Source organism: Podarcis vaucheri, assembly GCF_965113315.1.
Source record: "Podarcis vaucheri genome assembly, chromosome: 15".
In the NCBI taxonomy this organism is placed as follows: Eukaryota; Metazoa; Chordata; class Lepidosauria; order Squamata; family Lacertidae; genus Podarcis; species Podarcis vaucheri.
Window position 1 is genome coordinate 12202055 of NC_138753.1, and position 18349 is coordinate 12220403.

Here is an 18349-nt window from a genome sequence, read left to right on the forward strand (position 1 = left end):
CAGAGCAGTGCACGGAAATGCTGTTTACCTTCCCGCCAGAGCGGTACCTATTTATCTACTAGCACTTTGACATACTTTTGAACTGCTAGGTTGGCAGGAGCAGGGACCGAGCAACAGGAGCTCACCCCGTCGCGGGGATTCGAACCACCGACCTTCTGATCAGCAAGTCCTAGGCTCTGTGGTTTAACCCACAGCGCCACCCACGTCCCGTTTAGTAGGTAGTTTTTCAAAATTGTAAATATTCACGGCAATCGTTGGTCAAACACCCGTTATTAGTATCTGGAATCCTGCGATACCCAAAAGCGTTTTGCAGCTTAAAAGAACAAAGAGGTGGCATTTCAAGGACTAACACATTTCTTAAGACTGTTGACATTATCAGGTGCAAGATAAAGCTTCGGTACACCATACAATTTAAGCACTTTTGCGCCACTTTAGCAGTCATGGATTCCCCTCCCCCCCCCGCACCCAAGAATCTTGGGAACTGAGGGTGCTGAGAGTTGTTAGGGGACTGCTCCCAGCGCTACAGTTCTCAGCACCCCTAAACTACAGTTCCCAATATTGTTTGGGGCAATTTCCTTTTAGAGAAAGCACCATACAATTTTTCTCCTGCTCTGGAAGGTAGGACTCGAACCAGTGGCTTCAAGTTATAAGAAGTATTTTGACTAAACACCAGGAAAAACTTTCTGATAGTAAGAGCTGTTTGACAGTGGAATGGGCTCCCTCTGGAGGTGGTGGACTCTCCTTCCTTTCAGGTTTTTAAGCAGAAATTGGAGGGCCATCTGTCATGGATGCTTTAGCTGACATTCCTGCATTGCAGGGGGTTGGACTACATCAGGCATGTTCAACTTTCAAGAGACTGCGATCTTCTCCCACTATAAAAAGACTGGCAGTGATCTACCAAAGTTGTTGAGCTTTTGGGCGGGCAGGGCGAGATCTTGCGGTTGACAATGCACCCACCACGATCAACCAGTAGATGGCAATCAACCTGTTGGACATCCTTGGACTAGATGACCCTTGGGGTCCATTCCAACTCAACCGTTCTCCCAGTCTTCTCCTCCTCCCTCTGACCTCTCATCTTCATCCCACAACCAATCCCTGGGCTCTCACCGCTTCTCTGCAGCCAGCAAATCCATGACAGTAGGGATCAGCTCTGCCCCACTCTGGGAGCAACTCCCCCCTCCCCCCAGCTCCAAACTCAGGAGCTCTTTGGGACATAAGGGTTGGCCAACTTCCCCCTCTTTATTTTTGGCCCGTCTCAGAATCTGGCTGTGTTCCCTTAGGTCAGCAGGTTGCACATCCTGTAACTGGCTTCTGTCTTGGCCACCGATATATGATTCAAAATAAAGCCGCAGCTCCTGCCCGGAAGTTGCACAGAGACAGGGTCTGGTCCTGGCACAAACTGGTACAGTGGTGCCTCGCAAGACGAAATTAATTCATTCCGCAAGTCTCTTCGTCTTGCGGTTTTTTCGTCTTGTGATGCACGGTTTCCCATAGGAATGCATTGAAAATCAATTAATGCGTTCCTAGGGAAATCGCCTTCAGACCAGGTCCGGGGACAGTCTGTCCCTGGACCTCTTCTGAAGGCTGGGGGGGGGAAGGGCTTTTCTTCCCACCCCCAGCATTTTAAAAAACCCCGGGACAGCGGAGGACTTCTCCGCTGTCCGGGGCGATCTTAAAATGCTGACGGGCGGCATTTTAAAATTGCCCCGGGACAGCGGAGGACTTCTCCGCTGTCCGGGGCGATTTAAAAGCCCCTGGGAAGGCAGGCAGGGGGGACAAAGACTTTTGCCCCCCGCCCGCCTTCAGAAGGTGTTCCCGCCCCCCGCCCGGCTTCGCAGCACCGTTCTGAAGCGGGGCAGTGGGGGAAGGTGTTCCCGTCCCCCCGCCCCACTTCGGAGCACCGGGAGATCGCTTCTCCCCACCGCCCCTTGCTTCAAAAGAGGTCCCGCTGCCCCCGGACCTCTTTTGAAGCAAGGGGCGGTGGGGAGAAGCAATCTCCCCGCCGCCCCTTGCTTCAAAAGAGAAGACCCGCTGTCCCCGGGGCAAGCTTCGTTTTGTGAAGCAAGCCCATAGGGAAATTCGTCTTGCGAGGCAACTTGAAAATGAAAAAACCTTTCGTTTTGCGAATTTTTCGTCTCGCGAGGCGTTCGTCTTGCGGGGTACCACTGTACATCACAGCGTTCATCAAGCTGGTGCCCTCCAGGTGGCTTTGAGTTGAAGCTCCCATCACCCGTTGACCATAGCTGGAGCTGATGGGGATTGTAACAATATATATATTTTTAATCTGGAGGGCACAAAGTTTGCAGAGCTGGGCTTTATTATCTGGAAGGTGATGGAGTTTTTGCCACTAGCTGATGAAATAAAATTGGAAGCTCTCCCCAGTTCTTCCTAATCTTCTTTCTCCTGCTGGCTTAATTTCCAAAAATGGTTCAAAGATAGGAAGAAGCAAAAGACCTTTAAGTGTCTCTGTGTTGAATGGCTCTGTTTGTGGCCCTTAGGAACCAAACCGAACAGACCAATCTTTCTGTGTCAGATGTGCTTCCAAGATGCAGGTTGTTAAAGGCTAGGTTATCTGCGTGTGCAAGGATCAGGGTCCAGAGACAATCAGTACTTGTGCAAACATCCACGGGCTTTGAGGTTTCTTTTGCCTGGGAGTTTCCAGCTGTTTTTACACACTGCACATCAACAAACCTGTTGGCTTCCCAGTGTGCAGTTAGAAGGGCACTGTGCCCTCAGGGGGGTAAGGTGTCAGGGGATGAGCCTGAACAGCAAAGACTTGGGGTGTGTTGTGGTGGGATGGGAGGTAGAATCCCCTGAAGTCTTAAAAGCAGCTGCAAAATGGGATTTTGATCAAGTGTCTTCCTCTGGGAGGATGCGTAGGTCTCCTTCTCCCTTCTATCATCACCTTGCGCCTCAAAACTACTACAGTGGTACCTTGGTTTAAGAACAGCTTAGTTTATGAACAACTTGGATTAAGAACGCTGCAAACCCAGAAGGAGGTGTTTTGGTTTGTGAACTTTGCCTTGGAAGCAAAACATGTTCTGCTTCCTGTTGAGTGTAAATTGAGTCCCCCACTGCTATAGGAAAGCACATCTTGGTTTAAGAACGCTTTGGATTAAGAATGGACTTCCAGAATGGATTAAGTTCATAAGCCAAGGTACCACTGTATTAGACACAGGCTTAGGGGTGTGTTGGGGAGATCGCTTCCCATATTGTACCAGTTTCCATTAGTTCACCTGCTTTTCCACCCCTTTCTTTTTTTCAGGCCCAGGCATGCATGCTTCTTCAGAAAGCTCTGCAGACCCGGGATTTCAAGCTCTCGCTGTCCGAAAACGAGTGGGAGGAGCTGATCAGGGAGAGCACCAATCAGATAAAAGAGGTGAGATGTTCCAGCCTGATATTAAAACCAGTGTTTGGTCCCCCCCCCCCCCCGATAAATCTCATACCTCTACTCTACTGCTATCTTGAGAGTATGATCTGGTCCGTAGACAGGAGAACTGCACTCATATGCTTCTGAGGAATAGGCTGTGTTCATGCAGCAGTTTATTCTGTTTCCCTAACTGTTGATTTGCACATTTTATTTGAGCTTCCTAGTGATGTAAACACCACTTCTGGAACCAAGTTTTAGCACCCATTTTCGTATCAGTTGCCTTCAGAAAAAAAAAACCATTAACAAAGAAAACTGCAGGAGTAAAGTGACGGAATTTCAGGTGGTATACTGGTGTCAGGGAACTGCCATCGGCTCAGGGGCGAGAGGGGAAAAGCCGGATGGATTACAGAGAGCCCCCAAAGATCGTGGGAAGCAGCTCCTCCTCAGCGGAGGAGAGTAACCAGGCCTCCAGTGGAGAGGAGCTTCAGGGCTCGGAGGAGGCAAGGCGGTGCCAGGACACCTTGCCTGGGCAAAGCGGGGAGGAGAGAGGTCCTCCGTTACCCACGCCCTCCCTGCGCAGTAGGCTTCTGCGCTGAGAGGGGAGGCGCAGACTGGGCATCAAGAAACAACTCTGCTGGGGAAGGTTTAAGGACCGCTCACTCACAGATTCTGCCAGTGAATGAGCCAGCCACAGGAGAGTGGCGCTCTGCACAGAGAAAGTTTATTTTGACATCAAAAGCAAGGCTTCACAGCCAAGCAGGGAGGCATTTGCCTACTTGCTCTCGAGCAACCCCTTGGTACCATAACAACTGGCATATGGGTCTTTCCTGCTTTTGCCATGGGGGAATTTGGGAACAGAGGCACACATGTGCGGGAAGTGGAGGGGGGTGAGTAGCAGTGTTGTCCAATAATGTTTACTGTTGTACCCACTCCTGGCATGAACAAAATTTAGCACAACGTAGCAGTGTGTCTGTGAAAAAGGCCACAGTTCTATAACGCAAACGGTGAAAGGAACATTAGAGAACAGGACAGAATACAGTTGGCCAAAGTCCTTATCCAAACTATTCCTTTAGATATTTAGCAGGTCGTGCTGGCAAGGGCTGATGGGAGTTGTTGGCAAAAACATCTGGAGGTGAATGTATACGATACTTTGAAAGGGAGAAGGACCATTACTTTCTTCCGCTGCAGTATTTAAATCCGTTTTGCAACCCAGCATGGTCAGATAGAATTAGGCTTGCTCGCTAAGATGGCAAAATGGACATGTTTAATCAGAGAAAAGTCATTGTTAACATTTGCTAAAGATTGGAAACCTCTCACAGACTTTTTGCGTCAGAAAGAAATAATGACATCTGGATTTGAGGGTTGAAGATGATGTTTGTTTATAGAAAGTGGCTTTGTGGGGTGTTATAGTAAATTGGACTATAATACTGCTTTTATATAGTAGACAGATGAAGAATCGGAAGTTCTTTACTTTCAGAATTTTACGTTTCTATCTTTCTCTTTTAACCTATTTTCTATTCTTTTTTATTTCTCCCCCCCCTTCTCTATTCTTCCTCCCCTTCTTTATCAATCTAAAAAGTCTTGGTTTGGTTAAAAAACGGGAAAATATATCAAGTTTTGTATTTTTCTCTGTCAGCCTCAATAACATTTATTTTGAAAAGGGAGAATTGGGCTTGCTTAACACCCACTCCATCTTACAAGGTAAAGAGAGACATTTTCTTGCCCTTTTTGCCCACCCCTCCTCCCTTTTCATCTAGCCTGAAGAAGCGTTGTGGAAAACTCAAAAGTGACATTTCAGCTAGCTGTAACACAGCTATTACCTCACCGCTATTCCTAGATATTCTCTCTCTGTCTGTCTTTCTCTCTCTCTGTGTGTGTACAATGGACCCAGCACCGCTACCTGCATTTCTCATATATAAATCTCAGGAAACAGACACCTGGAGCCGTTTTTTCCTTTGACAGGTGCTTCTGCTAAATTGTTCGCTGGGGCCCAGTTTGCTGCAGCCTTTCGCTTCCCGCTGTGCCCTCCTTTTCACCCCGGCTTGTAATTTAATAGGGCCGCACGGTGTCTAGTCCACCTGCTGCAGGTGACGCAAGACAGATGATTGCAGGAGTTAACAGGTTGGGGAGCCGTCCGTTTTCAGCGTGTTGTGTAACAGGAAGCCAAAGGAAAGGGAGTCCAGGGGAGGAGAAAGAGGCTATTAGGGGGGGAATATGTGACAGTCGCCTAAAATAGCATCCTAACTAGCTGCAGGCCTCTGCGTCTCTGTGTTCACTTACATAATAAGAACTTCCCGACCTTATTTGTATCCATACTGGTTGGGATGCCATTTGCGGGGTCAGCCGTGCTTCAGGTTCTCCGCTATGCCTGAGCAATCGTAGGCAACTTGTCTTCTGTGCCTTCGCTCCAAAATTGATTCCAGAAAATATATATATTTATATATTTATTCATTCATTCATTCAATTTATATATAGCCCTTCATCAAAAGATTTCAGAGAGATGTACAGCGTTAAGAACACATTTTATGGCGCATCGATAGTAAAAAAAACATGATGATAAAATAATCATAAAAACCATCAACTCCCCAGCTTTAATATGGGTTTATTATTATTATTTTAAAGCTATTTGTATCCTGCCGTTCTCCCAAGTTGGGATTCAAGGTGGCTCGCAACATTTTTTAAAACATTAAAAACACAAAGTCGTAAAAACAAAACTATTTAAAAGCAATAGTTTGAAAACAGTGAAACACATTTAGGACCAGCCATTAAAGTACAGTTTGCCCTGACGGCAGCCCAGTGATCAGCATCGCCTGCACCAGAGTTGCCATTGGGCTTCCAGAAGAGGAGGAAGGTCTTAGCCTTCTGGAGGAAGGAGAACAAGAATGGAGCCAGTCTAGCCTCTCTTGGGAGGGATTCTCACAATATGGGGGCTGCTACAGAAAAGGCTCTGTCTCTCGTCACCACCAACTGCACCCCTGACGTTGATGGGATCGAGAGAAGGTGCTCACCAGAGGATCTTAGCACCCTAAGGCTTCATCCCTGTCAGAGTAGACCCAATGAAATTCATGGGCATGGCAGGTTAATTTCAGTGGGGCACTCTGGTTGGTAAGGAGGAACGTTTTAAAATAGGCCCAGAGAGGTTAAATTCTCTTGGTCTACTTCGGCAATCTAGGATCTAGCTAACGTGTCCCATCGGTGCAAGGAGGTACGGTTCCACACTGGAACTTTCCCCGTCCTCCCCTGCCATGTGTGCAGCCCCCCCACAAATATGAAACAGCAAATATGAAGAACTGGTTGAAAACAAAGCCCAGCATTTGCCCCTTCCAGTTTTGAATGCTTGAGTTGTGTTTTGTAAAGTTTTTGTTTTGGCAAGCATCAGGTACGACACCACAATACGTCTTGTAGGCAACTGGAGAGCTTTTCCTTCCACCCCTGAATCAGATATTGTGTTTTGATAATAAGTGTATGTTCTGTTGTGAGCTGCTTTGGGCACAGTTTGCTCCGGAAAGATGATACACGAGCTAACCCGTGTTCTCGTCTCAAATGCTGGCTATTCAATATACGCGGAGCTCAGGTTCTGATTTGTTTGTGGTGCTTTGTCCTTGCTTAAATCCGCAAGATCGCTTCGGGGGCCTGTCCGTTTCAATCCATCACTGTTATTAAAAACAAAAGCCAATAATGAGCGACATATTTTGATGGCTTGGGGTGGCTGAACCTGGTGACAAAAACAGATGTGTGTGTGTGTGTGTGTGTGTGTGTGTGTGTGTGTGTGTGTTGAGAGAGAGAGAGAGAGCGCGTGCAGCATCAGCAGCATCAGTTAAGCTTGGATAATATAAAAAATACACTTCATGTGTACACAAATGGAGGAGCTCTTGCATCAACCCTAGCTTTTGCCAATCTGTATCTGGGATCCTCATAGTGGAAATATTTATTTTAATGTTGATGTTTGCGGCAAGGTTTTCTTTTGGCACAAAGGCAGCAAACAGAGGTGGAGGGCAGGGGTCCTCTACCTTAGAAATACAGTGGTACCTCGGTTTACGAACTTAATCCGTTCCGGAAGTCCGTTCTAAAACCAAAGCATTCTTAAACCAAGGCGTGCTTTCCCATAGCATCGGGGGACTCAATTTACAAATGGAACACACTCAACAGGAAGCGGAACATGTTCTGCTTCCAAGGCATGGTTCACAAACCAAAACACCTACTTCTGGGTTTGCAGCGTTCTTAATCCAAGTTGTTCATAAACTAAGCTGTTCTTAAACCAAGGCACCGCTGTATATCACTCAGCTGATGAGTTAGCCTGCTGGACTCGTAGATTCACCTCTGCATTCCAGCAGACGGAGTGAATCCCGTAAGCTGTTTGCTAAGGATGGTCCTTGCATGGCGAGAGCAGGGAAGGCATTACAATGGCAACGCAAGGGCATGCCAAGAGGCTCTAGGCCGGGTTGTTGTAGGGATTGAATGAGGAGGGGGAGAACCACATACGTGGACAGAGTTGTTCCGCCTGGCCTTTGGCTTGGAGTCAATTTGATCCCCTCTTTCTTTTTTCCTTTCTCCTCCTTTGATGAGGCTGCATTTTAATGTTTTAATGTTGTATTTTAATCTTGTTTTTAAGTTGTATTCATTCAACTAGTTTTTATTATTGGTTGTTAACTGCCCTGAGCCCGCGGGGCCTTGGCTGGGGAGGGCAGGGTATTAATAATAATAATAATAATAATAATAATAATAATAATAATAATAATATACCACCTGGAGCTCCTTGGAGAAAAGGGCAGGATATAAATGCAACAAATAAGTAAAATAAATAACTAGATAGAGGCATAGCTGGGCAGGGAAATCCCCAAACGCTGTGGCCCCATGGAATCTCTGCACCAGAGTAAATTCTGGCATAGATCTTGCCCTGATTTGCTGGTGGTTCCCCATGGAGCAGACTGAAGACCAGTGCTGTGCATATTGAGGCCGCCTCTGTCTGTAGGCAGCAGGACCTGGAGACAAAGGGAGCCTCACTTGCCGAACTCGAGAACAATCCTGCTATTTAAACAGCGTGTCAGACCAGCCGGAGATGATACGGGTTGGGTCTTTGGCTCAGGGAGGAGCCCGGGAGTTGCGTTGGCATAGCTTTCTTAAATAAACGAATAGCAATAATCCTCATCTTTGTTTCTGGCTCTTTCCCCTCCTTCTCTGGGAAACAGCTTATCTGCATTGCTCGCCAGAATGGCAAAACATAGCAACGTTTTTTACTGGAATCATCGACTCCTAGAATGGTAGCATTGGAAGGGGGACCCCCACGGGTCAAACACCTGCGAGGCTAAGGGGTCCCTGACAGGTGGCCATCCAACCTCTGCTTAAAAACTCCTGTGAAAGGAACAGACGTTAATTCGGTTGGTGGAGCACCTGCTGTTGCACAGACATCTCTAGCCGAATGAATTGGGGAGCAGTTGATGGGGAAGATTGCAGGGAGCCACTGTCCGGCAGAGGGACACGGGTGGCTCTGTGGGTTAAACCACAGAGCCTAGGACTTGCTGATCAGAAGGTCAGCGGTTCGAATCCCCGCAATGGGGTGAGCTCTCGTTGCTCGGTCCCTGCTCCTGCCAACCTAGCAGTTTGAAAGCACGTCAAACTGCAAGTAGATAAATAGGTAGCGCTCCGGCGGGAAGGTAACCGGCATTTCCGTGCGCTGCTCTGGTTCGCCAGAAGCGGCTTAGTCATGCTGTAAGCCGGCTCCCTTGACCAATAAAGCGAGATGAGCGCCGCAACCCCAGAGTCGGTCACGACTGGACCTAATGGTCAGGGGTCCCTTTACCTTTACTGTCCGACAGAGTGGACAGGACTAGGCTAGATCAGGCCAATACAAGACCAGCCCACCCACAACACAGCAGGGGCAATGAATGCCTCTGCAGCCAATAATAATAATAATAATAATAATAATAATAATAATAATTTATTTATATCCCACCCTCCCCAGCCGAAGCTGGGCTCAGAGCAGCTAACAACAATAAAAGTAACACAGTATTCTAAAATCAATTCAAAATCAGATTAGTGGCTCTACTCCTCTCCCTGCTCTCTGTCTCATTCTGAGGAGGGGAAGTGGGGTCCTTCCTTAGATCAAGGCATTCTGGGAGGAGGGGACCAGGAAGAGAACTCGTGACCCGCTGCTGTGGAACTTCAAAGTTCTGTGTTGTGTGTCGCATACCGGGCCTGACCAAGCCTCACGTTGAACCTCTGCAAAGTTCGGCATTTGCCAGTCCCCGATTCCCACATTTATGGGGCTGCACCACTGTCCCTGACCCCAAGTTCTCACAGCAAAAACCTAAATGTATGTGGAGACCTATGGGACCCTGATGATTTTGCGGAGTTGATACTCTCACGAGAAGCTGAGGCGCCTAAGGAATAGGCCCATTGAAATGAATGGGACCCAAGCTGGTCAGGCCCATTATTTCTAATGGGTTTTCTCTGAGGAGGACTAGCACTGGAGACAATCCCTAGGCCAAGAGGGGGGTACCTTTGGCCTGTCAGATGTTGCTGAACTACAACTCCCATCAGGCCTAACAGGCGTGACTGGTGGTCAGGCACAATGGGAGTTATAGTTGGGGGGGGGCTGGTTTATTTCCCTTTCCTTCTATTAATAAAACCAATAACAGCAGACCAAGTTTCACAAAACATAATTCATTTCCTTCAGTTGCTTTTGTTCCTGAAGTTCACTAGTTTTTCTGCCCATGTAACTTTCCATACTTTCTTACACCAGGATTCTAACGAGAGATTTTTAATGTTCTGGAGTGATAGTTTTCTGATCTTGTGCCTTATTTTCTCTTTTTGTAGCAATACTGAGGAAACTGCAATAAATAATGTCAATGTCTTGAGGTCCCTCTTCATGGATATGATTTTCGTGGTAACTGATTTCATTTTCTTCCTTCCTTTTTTCTCAGACTTTAAAGACAGTGAGTGAAATCAAGGTCAAGGTGGACCAGGAGAAGATCATCAAATGTCTGGAGCTACTGAACTACCTCATAAAAACTGTGACTCAGCAGGTAGATTTTGCTCTTCCAGCCTGGTTTTATCTTTTATCTGGGACACTGGAGTCTCTTAGCTCACATAAATTGATCATATGGACCTTTCCGCTTTGGATTAAGATTGCTGTTCCGCTAGGTCTTTGTAGTTGAGAATAGGTGTTTCTTGGTGTGAGATAAGGCTGGATGGAAATTAAGTCTTACTGTACCTTGGGGATAATGATGATGATGGTGATAATAATAATAATAATTTTATTCTTTGTACCCCACCCATCTGACTGGGTTGCTCTAGCCACTCTGGGTAGCTTCCAGAATATAACAGAACACAGCAAAACACTTGACATTAAAAACTTTCCAATACAGGGCTGCTTTCAGATGTCTTTGGAAAGTTGTGTAGTTGTTCATCTTGTGTAGTTGTTGACATCTGATGGGAGGGTGTTCCACAGGGCGGGTGCCACTACTGAGAAGGCCCTCTCCCTGGTTCCCTGTAACCTCACTTCTCGTAGTGAGGGAACCAGCAGAAGACCTTCGGAGGAGAACCTCAGTGTCTGGGCTGAATGATGGGGGTGGCGACACTCCTTCAGGTATACTGGGCCGAAGCTGTTTAGGGCTTTAAAGGTCAGCATCAACACTTTTATTTGTGCTCGGAAACGTACTGGGAGCCAACGTGGATCCTTTAGGACTGGTGGTATATGGTCCTGGCGGCTGCTCCATGTTCTGCCAGCCTTGACTCCTGGTTCCTTGTCCTGTGTCTTTATCTCCTGGACCACCAGCGCTTTGTATCAACCACAAACCAAGCGGACTCAGGTCTGAGCTTCAAGGCCTCCACCTGGGAATGGCATCAGCGCTGCCTCCTGATTCAGTCAGCAGATCCCAGGGCCAATCCCTATTCCACCGTATCCCAGGTTCCAAACTTCCTCCTCCCTGAGGAGCATCTTAGCCCATCAGAGAAGATCTTGTTACCTTCTCTCATCCTGCGTACTGCCCTGGACATGGCTTGTGCTGGGGGCTATGTTTACCTGTCTGTGTTCCCTCTGATGGCTGCTTCTGAAACCCAGTCCCCATCCACATGTGTACCTCATTCTTGGTGTCGGGCTCTCATACCCACCGTTTGGACCCTGCAAATCTTGACTGCTTAGCTGCCTGTCCCCAGATGGTCCCCAGTAGAGAGTGAATGAGTTGTTGCTGAGCGACTGATTCAGCGGATGGGTGAATGAATGAAATCAAGCAATGAATGAATCATTCGTATTTTATCCCCCATGCAGCGAACATGATGGGGAAGGGAGCAGTGGCATGAAGGAGAACAATGAGGCATTCTGCATATGCGAAACATTATTCTGGCCTTGCAGGAGAGCAAGAGCAACTTCATGCCAGCCCCAGTTCATATGTTGATTCCTCCCCCTTCTTCTTTAACTGTTATTATGCAAGGCGATCCTTCGCCTTCTTTTCGGCATATTTATTTATTGGTGGATTGTTTAGAATTGTAGGCCTAGAAGGAACCCCAAGGCATAGCTGTCATCCGTCCCTTATTTGGCGGGAAACTCCCTTATCCCAGTGCCGTGTCCCACTGCTGTCCCTTATTGATGATGTCCCTTAAATTTCCCGGGTTTCAAAGGACGCAGCTCCTCTCCCTCCCTGCCGGCCAGGGAGGAGGGAGGCTCCAACTGTGTTGCTTGGCTGCACGGCCTGCCCCCCTCCGGCCTCCTCTCACCAGCCTCGGCCCCCGGGAGCCCCTCCCCACTGGGACTGGCGGGAGCCTCGGGCCCTTCCTCCTCGCGGCCGCCGAACTGAGCTTCTCTGCCTGGGGCCTCCCCTCTGCCTGGGGCCGCTGCTCCCGCTAGGTCGTACTGCGGCTGTGCCGCCGAAAGACCTGGATGAGATGGGCAGCCTGACATGGCCTATGAATTGCTGAGGAGCCTTGAGAGGAGAGCAAGGGCAACCATAGAGAAAGCAGTTCAGAGAGAGGAGGAGGAGGTGGAGGCGCGGGCACGTGTTCCAAGGGCTAACCATAGAGGGGGAAAGCAGAGAAAGGACCGCAAGCGCTTCTCTAATAGATTTGTAGTGGTAGACTAGCATAGATGGTCTGATCTGCGGGTTTACTTCGGCCGCTATTTCCCCCCCTCTCTTCCTCCCTGATGGAACTGAGAGCTGCAGATGGAGCACGAGAGAAAAGATACAGAACTGCAGCAGCACCTTCGCAACTTGGACTTCATTTTGCGTGAAAAGTGGTTTCATCAGCTGGTGTCTTGAGCAGCAGCCTCTGGAAACGAAGGGCTAAAAACCGGCGCCGCTCTCCAAAATTATCTGGTCCCTTTTAACTTCGTATTTCAGCTGGTTGACTAAAATCCCTTATTTTCGAGGCTGCTGGTCCCTTATTTTCAGATCTGTAAGTTGACAGCTATGCCCCCAGGGTCATCTAGTCCAATCTCCTGCAATGCAGGAACCATAACTAAAAGCGCTTGTAAGACCTTAGGGATCCTTAGAAGTTTGTTTTTTGGGAGGGAGCTAGATTGTCAGTGGAAAAAATCATTTGCGGCTTTTTCGACAGCTGTGTGGGTGAGACAAGGACAGGACCCTTGTGGGAGAGAGAGGTTGACAGCTCAAGCAGACAGGAAGGAGCCAACCCAGGTTTCCCTCCTGGGTCTCCAGCTTCCCCTGAGCTTCCTTCTCCGGGTCTCTTCCCTCCTCCCTCCCAATGATAGCATCCTTCTTGCCCCAATTAGACACCATGTCTTTCTGTGAAATCACCGGCAATCTGTAGCCAGTGGCAGCTGGCAGGGAATCATTAGCACAGCTTCCCCAGCCTTGACAATGACAGAGGCACCTCAGCAGCGATTTGCTCACATATTATCCATTTCTCAGCACAGCCTTCGTGTGTAATGATCCCAAGCAGGTGGGTGGGGGGTGAAGGGCAGGAATGCACCATAAAACTCAGGTATAAGATTTCCCATTTTATCTATTTTGGAGGTCTTTAAGCAGAGGCTTGACAACCATATGTCAGGAGTGCTCTGATGGTGTTTCCTGCTTGGCAGGGGGTTGGACTCGATGGCCCTTCTGGTCTCTTCCAATTCTATGATTCTATTTTGGAAGAAGACCAGACTCTACAGGTAGATGTGTTTAGAAAGAATTTTATTTATCAGTATAAGCTGGCTGGCCTTGAGCGCTGCAGTTCTCTTCGCTGTTTTTGTGGGTGGTCTTGAGAAAACTTGGCCTGGCTTCAGACATCCCTGGAAGGAGGGGGGGAGGGCAGTGAGTGGGATGGCTGGAATTTAGCAGCATCACTTAGAGCACCTCCACTGGCATCTGCCCAGCAACTTCATCCGCTAACTTCAGCCTGCCAGTTTCCACAGCTTTCACCTGTTCACAAATATCTGCCAGTTTCCTTTTTCACACATTGAGTTGCGCACCACTTGCCTCGACCGCATTTGAAGCCTCCTATTCTCACACACACAAACATTCAGCAGCCAACATCCACAAGGAACACCAGCAGGGACGTTTCTTCATCATTCGCTCTCCATTCATTCCCATTCATGCCCTGGCTTCAAGTCCACAAATATCCGCCAGCTTCTGTTGACTGGTGTCGGAAAGTGAGCTTCAACCGGCCTTCTGTCAACAGACCTTTTATCTGGAACTCCTGTCTCTCTCTCTCTCTTTTTCTTTTAATATAATTTTTTAAAATTAATTTTCAACATATCATTTTCAACAAACATACTTTCACATCTTATACCATTTTTTTTACTTCCATCAATCACATCTGAAAATTTTCCAATCTGTTCACTTAATATACATTTCTTACTTCCACTATTACATTTAAATCTCATGACTAATATCTCTATTCTTTCTATACTTTGCAATGTTTCATATATTTTCCTTACAAAACTTCTTGTAATCCTACTAGCGTAATTTGTTGATTACAGTTGCTCTTCAAATAATTCGTATATTTCTTCAAATCTTCTGTGAATCTCTTGTCCCACAGGTTTCGAATCCTTCCTGTCATTTTATCTAATTCTGCGTAGTCCATTAATTTTGTCTGCCATTCTTCTTTTGTTGGAATGGAACTCCTGTCTCTCATTCCATAACAGCCACTGCCTCTGTTGTCTTTTGCGCATCCATTAAAATTCTTTTTTCTCTTAAGTGGAGACATTTAAGTGGAGGTTTCCATCCTGGTTTGTCTGCTATGAAAAAAAGCAAATAATAAAATAAAATAAAATAAAATAGCACAAAAAAAGCAAATACAGTAAAACCTCTACTTATGACCGCCTCTACTTGGGCCCGATCCAAGTTGCAACTGCAGCAAACCCGGAAGTAAATACCGGGTTTGCCGTGATTCGTGCATGTGCAGAAGCGGCTGCCGCCGTCTGCACATGCACAGAAGTGCGCTGCTGCCGAATGCGCCAGCGACCCGGATCAACTTACGGACGGACCTCTGGAACTGATTACATCCATAAGTAGAGGTTCCACTGTACGTATATGAAACTGTTTTTATATGTTTGCTCTGAGATACGTATCTGAAATTGAAATTAATTAACATGGCGACATATGACTGCTCCTTCATTTCGGGAGACCCAAGAGCTCCATTGCGGGGTCGGGACCGCATCTTGCCAATTTGTGAGCGTGTAAAGATACCGATTTGCAGTTTGCGTGACTTATTTGAGGTGCAGTGTTTGGCAGACGCCAACCAGTCTGGCTTTCTGTTCTTTCCCCTTCAGAAGCTGAACGTGGATCTGGCAGGGCTGCGCCATGTGCTGCAGGCGCTGAGTCAGCACGAGGGCTTCGGGAGGTCCACACGACTCGACAATATCTACTGGAACGTCATGAAGCTCCTGGGCGTCACGTAGGTGCTTTGTTTTGGGGTGAAACCTGGCCGGATGTGAATCGCATTGTTGGCCCAGAGGTCCCCAGCAGGAGAGCCTCTGTGGTGTAGTGGACAGACTACGGGCATGGGAGGCCCGGGTTCAAATCCTCACTCGGCCAGGAACAACCTCCCTCGCAGGGTGGTTGGAAGGATGAAATGAGTAGAGGGAAGACCATGTCTGCCTGCTTGAGGTCCTCAGAGGAAAGGTGGGATGTAAATATAATGCCACTGAAATGTGGCCTGCTGGTAGAACATTGTTCTGCATGCAGAAGGTCCCAGGTTCCATCCTTGGCCTCTCTAGGTGGGGCTGGGAAGGACCCCTCCCTGATTCCCTGGAGAGCTGCTGCCAGTCTGTGTAGACAGCACTAAGCTAGATGGACCAGTGGTCTGATTCTGTCTGAGGCAGCTGCCTAGGCTCCTAACAACAGCAACCTGGATTGGAACAGCACAGGGATGTCTTCAACTCCTTTCCCCTTGCCGTATTCCCAACTTTCCCCCCTACTCGCCTGCAGTTGCAGTTCCATAAATGAAGAAGATGCATCTGAGGGCCGCTCAGGTTTTGTTCGGCTCTCTGCATTAAGACGGCTTCATAATCTTTGGACTGTTAAATATGATGCCCGGTGCACTTGGGCAGCGCAGAGGGCAACATGAATAGGATGCAGCAGGACAGTCATGCACCCTGCTAGCCTGCCCCCCCCCCAAAAATGTGCCCAGGCTCCACGCCACCCTCCTGGCCCTATCCAGGTGTTTAGAAAGTTGATGCAAGTTTTAATTTGCTTTCAGTCTATTGTTATTTTAACGTTTTCAAATGCCGTATTGTTGCTGGTTTTTCTTAGTGATAATTTTATTGCATTATCACCATTATTATTATTATTATTATTATTATTATTATTATTATTATTATATTTTACAATCAAGCAGTGTATAAATAAATAAATGAAACATCCAGCGGGGACCCAGTTTTGGGAAGACTGGAATAGATGAGCTTTTCTTATTTATACAGGGTGATTCTTTTAAAAGAGGCCCTGTGGAACATGTGTACTCCGTATCCACGGGGCCTCTTTTAAAGGACTCACCCTGTATAAATATCATAATAACAGGGCTGGAGGGAGCCACTGCTCTTCACCCGCCATAAAGCCACATCATAGATATACACACCACCCCTTTTGCTGTCTTGCGATTTATCCAGCCCGCCCGTTTCCCTGTCCGGTGTATTTTCAAAGCAACTTGGACCATCTTCTCTTGATTTCCAGGCGACCGGTCAAGGAGAAAGCCCCGACCCAGCCGAAGAACCCAGCCGCAGCCGAGGCGCCGAAACGGAAGAAAAAGGGCTTCCTCCCTGCCACTAAGATACGCAAGAACCGCAAGAAGGTGCCGCCAAGCCAGTCCCAGGAGAACGGTGCCGAGAACGGCGTCAAAGAGGCCGCCACGACTGTTGCAGACAACGCCGCCCCTGCGGGGAAGAAGAGGAAAAGGAAGAGGAAGAACCGAGGGGGAGGCGGCGGCCAGAGCCAAGTGTCCCTGGAGGGTCCTCCAGCCAAAAAGCCGGCGCTGCCGCAAGGGCGCGGCAAAAAGGCTGATGCGCAGCAGGGCACTTTAATGAAGAAGAAGAACAAGAAGAAGGGAAAGAGAGGGAAGATAGCAGAGGACTGATTTGGGAAGGGAACTGGAAGGGGGAGAGTGCTGGTTTTATAAATGCTCGGAGGAGTCTTCGCCAACCTGCTGTCCTCCAAATATTTTGGACTACAACTCCCATCAGCCCCAGCCAGCATGTTGTAGTCCAAAATGCCTGGAGGGCACCACATTGGCCAAGGCTGGGGGAAAAAACCTTTTGCACCTTTTGTTTGGTTTAAACCAGGGTTTCCCAGACTTGGGTCCTCTGCTGTGGTTGGACTACAACTCCCATCAGCCCTAGGTAGCAGGACCAGTGGTCAGGGATGATGGGAATTGTAGTCCCAAAAAACAGCCAGAGACCCAAGTTTGGGAAACCCTGGTTAAATAATCCACTGAATGCAAATGTGTGATAAGCATCCCTTATATGTATATAAAAAAATCAGCTTGCAGAGTTTTAACTATACTACTATAATGTTATTATAGTAGACTGTTACTGGTAGTATATTACTACTGATTGGAAGTTCAGTACTCTGCTCCAGAGTTACTAGCCTTGAAACAAATAAATAAAAGGTTTTGGGTCCCTTGGTTAACGTGCTCAGAAAGCCCAAAGAAAGCCAGATCACAGATAATATAACACATTTTGGGTTTAAACGGAAGCAGCCTCTTTTAGATGTTGCTGTCTGAACTCCTTGGAACATTCAGATTTATGATCCTCTCCAGTCCGCTGTCCTGACCTTTTTAATAACAGAAGGCTGCAAGTTACTCCGCTGTTGGATGTGTAATCCTTCATAAAAATTACATGTTTTAAAAGAGTTAGCAGTGGTGAAGTCTCTGTTATAGCTGGAACAGGTTTTTCTCTGCATGTCTTTATTTGATAGAGACGGGTGGGGGGAATCGATGCCCCCCTTTGCAAAAGATTAACAGTCAATATAATAAAGGATTGTCCTAGAGCTGGAAGGGAGGTCCAGCGTCTTCCAGTCCAGCCCTCTATCAGTCAGTGCAGGAAATCTGTTTCAGAGATCCAACCTCTTCTTCAACACCTTCTGAGATGCTCCTTTGGACTTCTGGACAATCAGAAGTCCTTCCTCTCGTAATTTGAACCCTCTGGTGTGGCTTATGCCTTCTGGGACAACAGAAAATGATGTTGCTGAAGTTTATTCGGCGGGGGAGAATAAAACAATGAAAGGAATAGTTTCTCATAGAAAAAAATTGAGAAAAATAGTGTCTGTATTTTCTGTTTCATATCTCATGTTCTACAAATGCTGGAAGTATGCTTATCCTTTATAACTTTATACACTAGAGCTGCTAGTTCAAGTGATAACACTTGATCTGTTTTTGCCAGGTTGAGCACAGTTTCCCTTGTTTTGGAGAAGACGGGGGCAAAGCAGGAGCTGAGAATTCCTGCATTGCAGGGGGTTGGACTAGATGACCCCAAGGCTCCCTTCCAACTCCACGATTCTGTGATTCGATGACTTCCATCATCTTTGCACTTCCTCTCGCACTAAA

General features: G+C 47.5%; 1 protein-coding gene across 1 annotated transcript in view; it reads left to right on the forward strand.

Moving 5' to 3' along the window:
• The window catches only part of MYBBP1A (MYB binding protein 1a), a 58326-nt gene extending 40671 nt beyond the window's left edge, over window positions 1–17655 (forward strand). Inside the window, exons 24-27 of the mRNA XM_082201183.1 lie at window positions 3266–3379; window positions 10294–10395; window positions 15084–15208; window positions 16483–17655. Of these exons, the coding sequence (XP_082057309.1) occupies window positions 3266–3379; window positions 10294–10395; window positions 15084–15208; window positions 16483–16882 (741 nt within the window). The 3' untranslated portion in view covers window positions 16883–17655. The remainder of the gene's footprint in view (window positions 1–3265; window positions 3380–10293; window positions 10396–15083; window positions 15209–16482) is intronic.
• The last annotated feature ends 694 nt before the right edge of the window (window positions 17656–18349 follow it).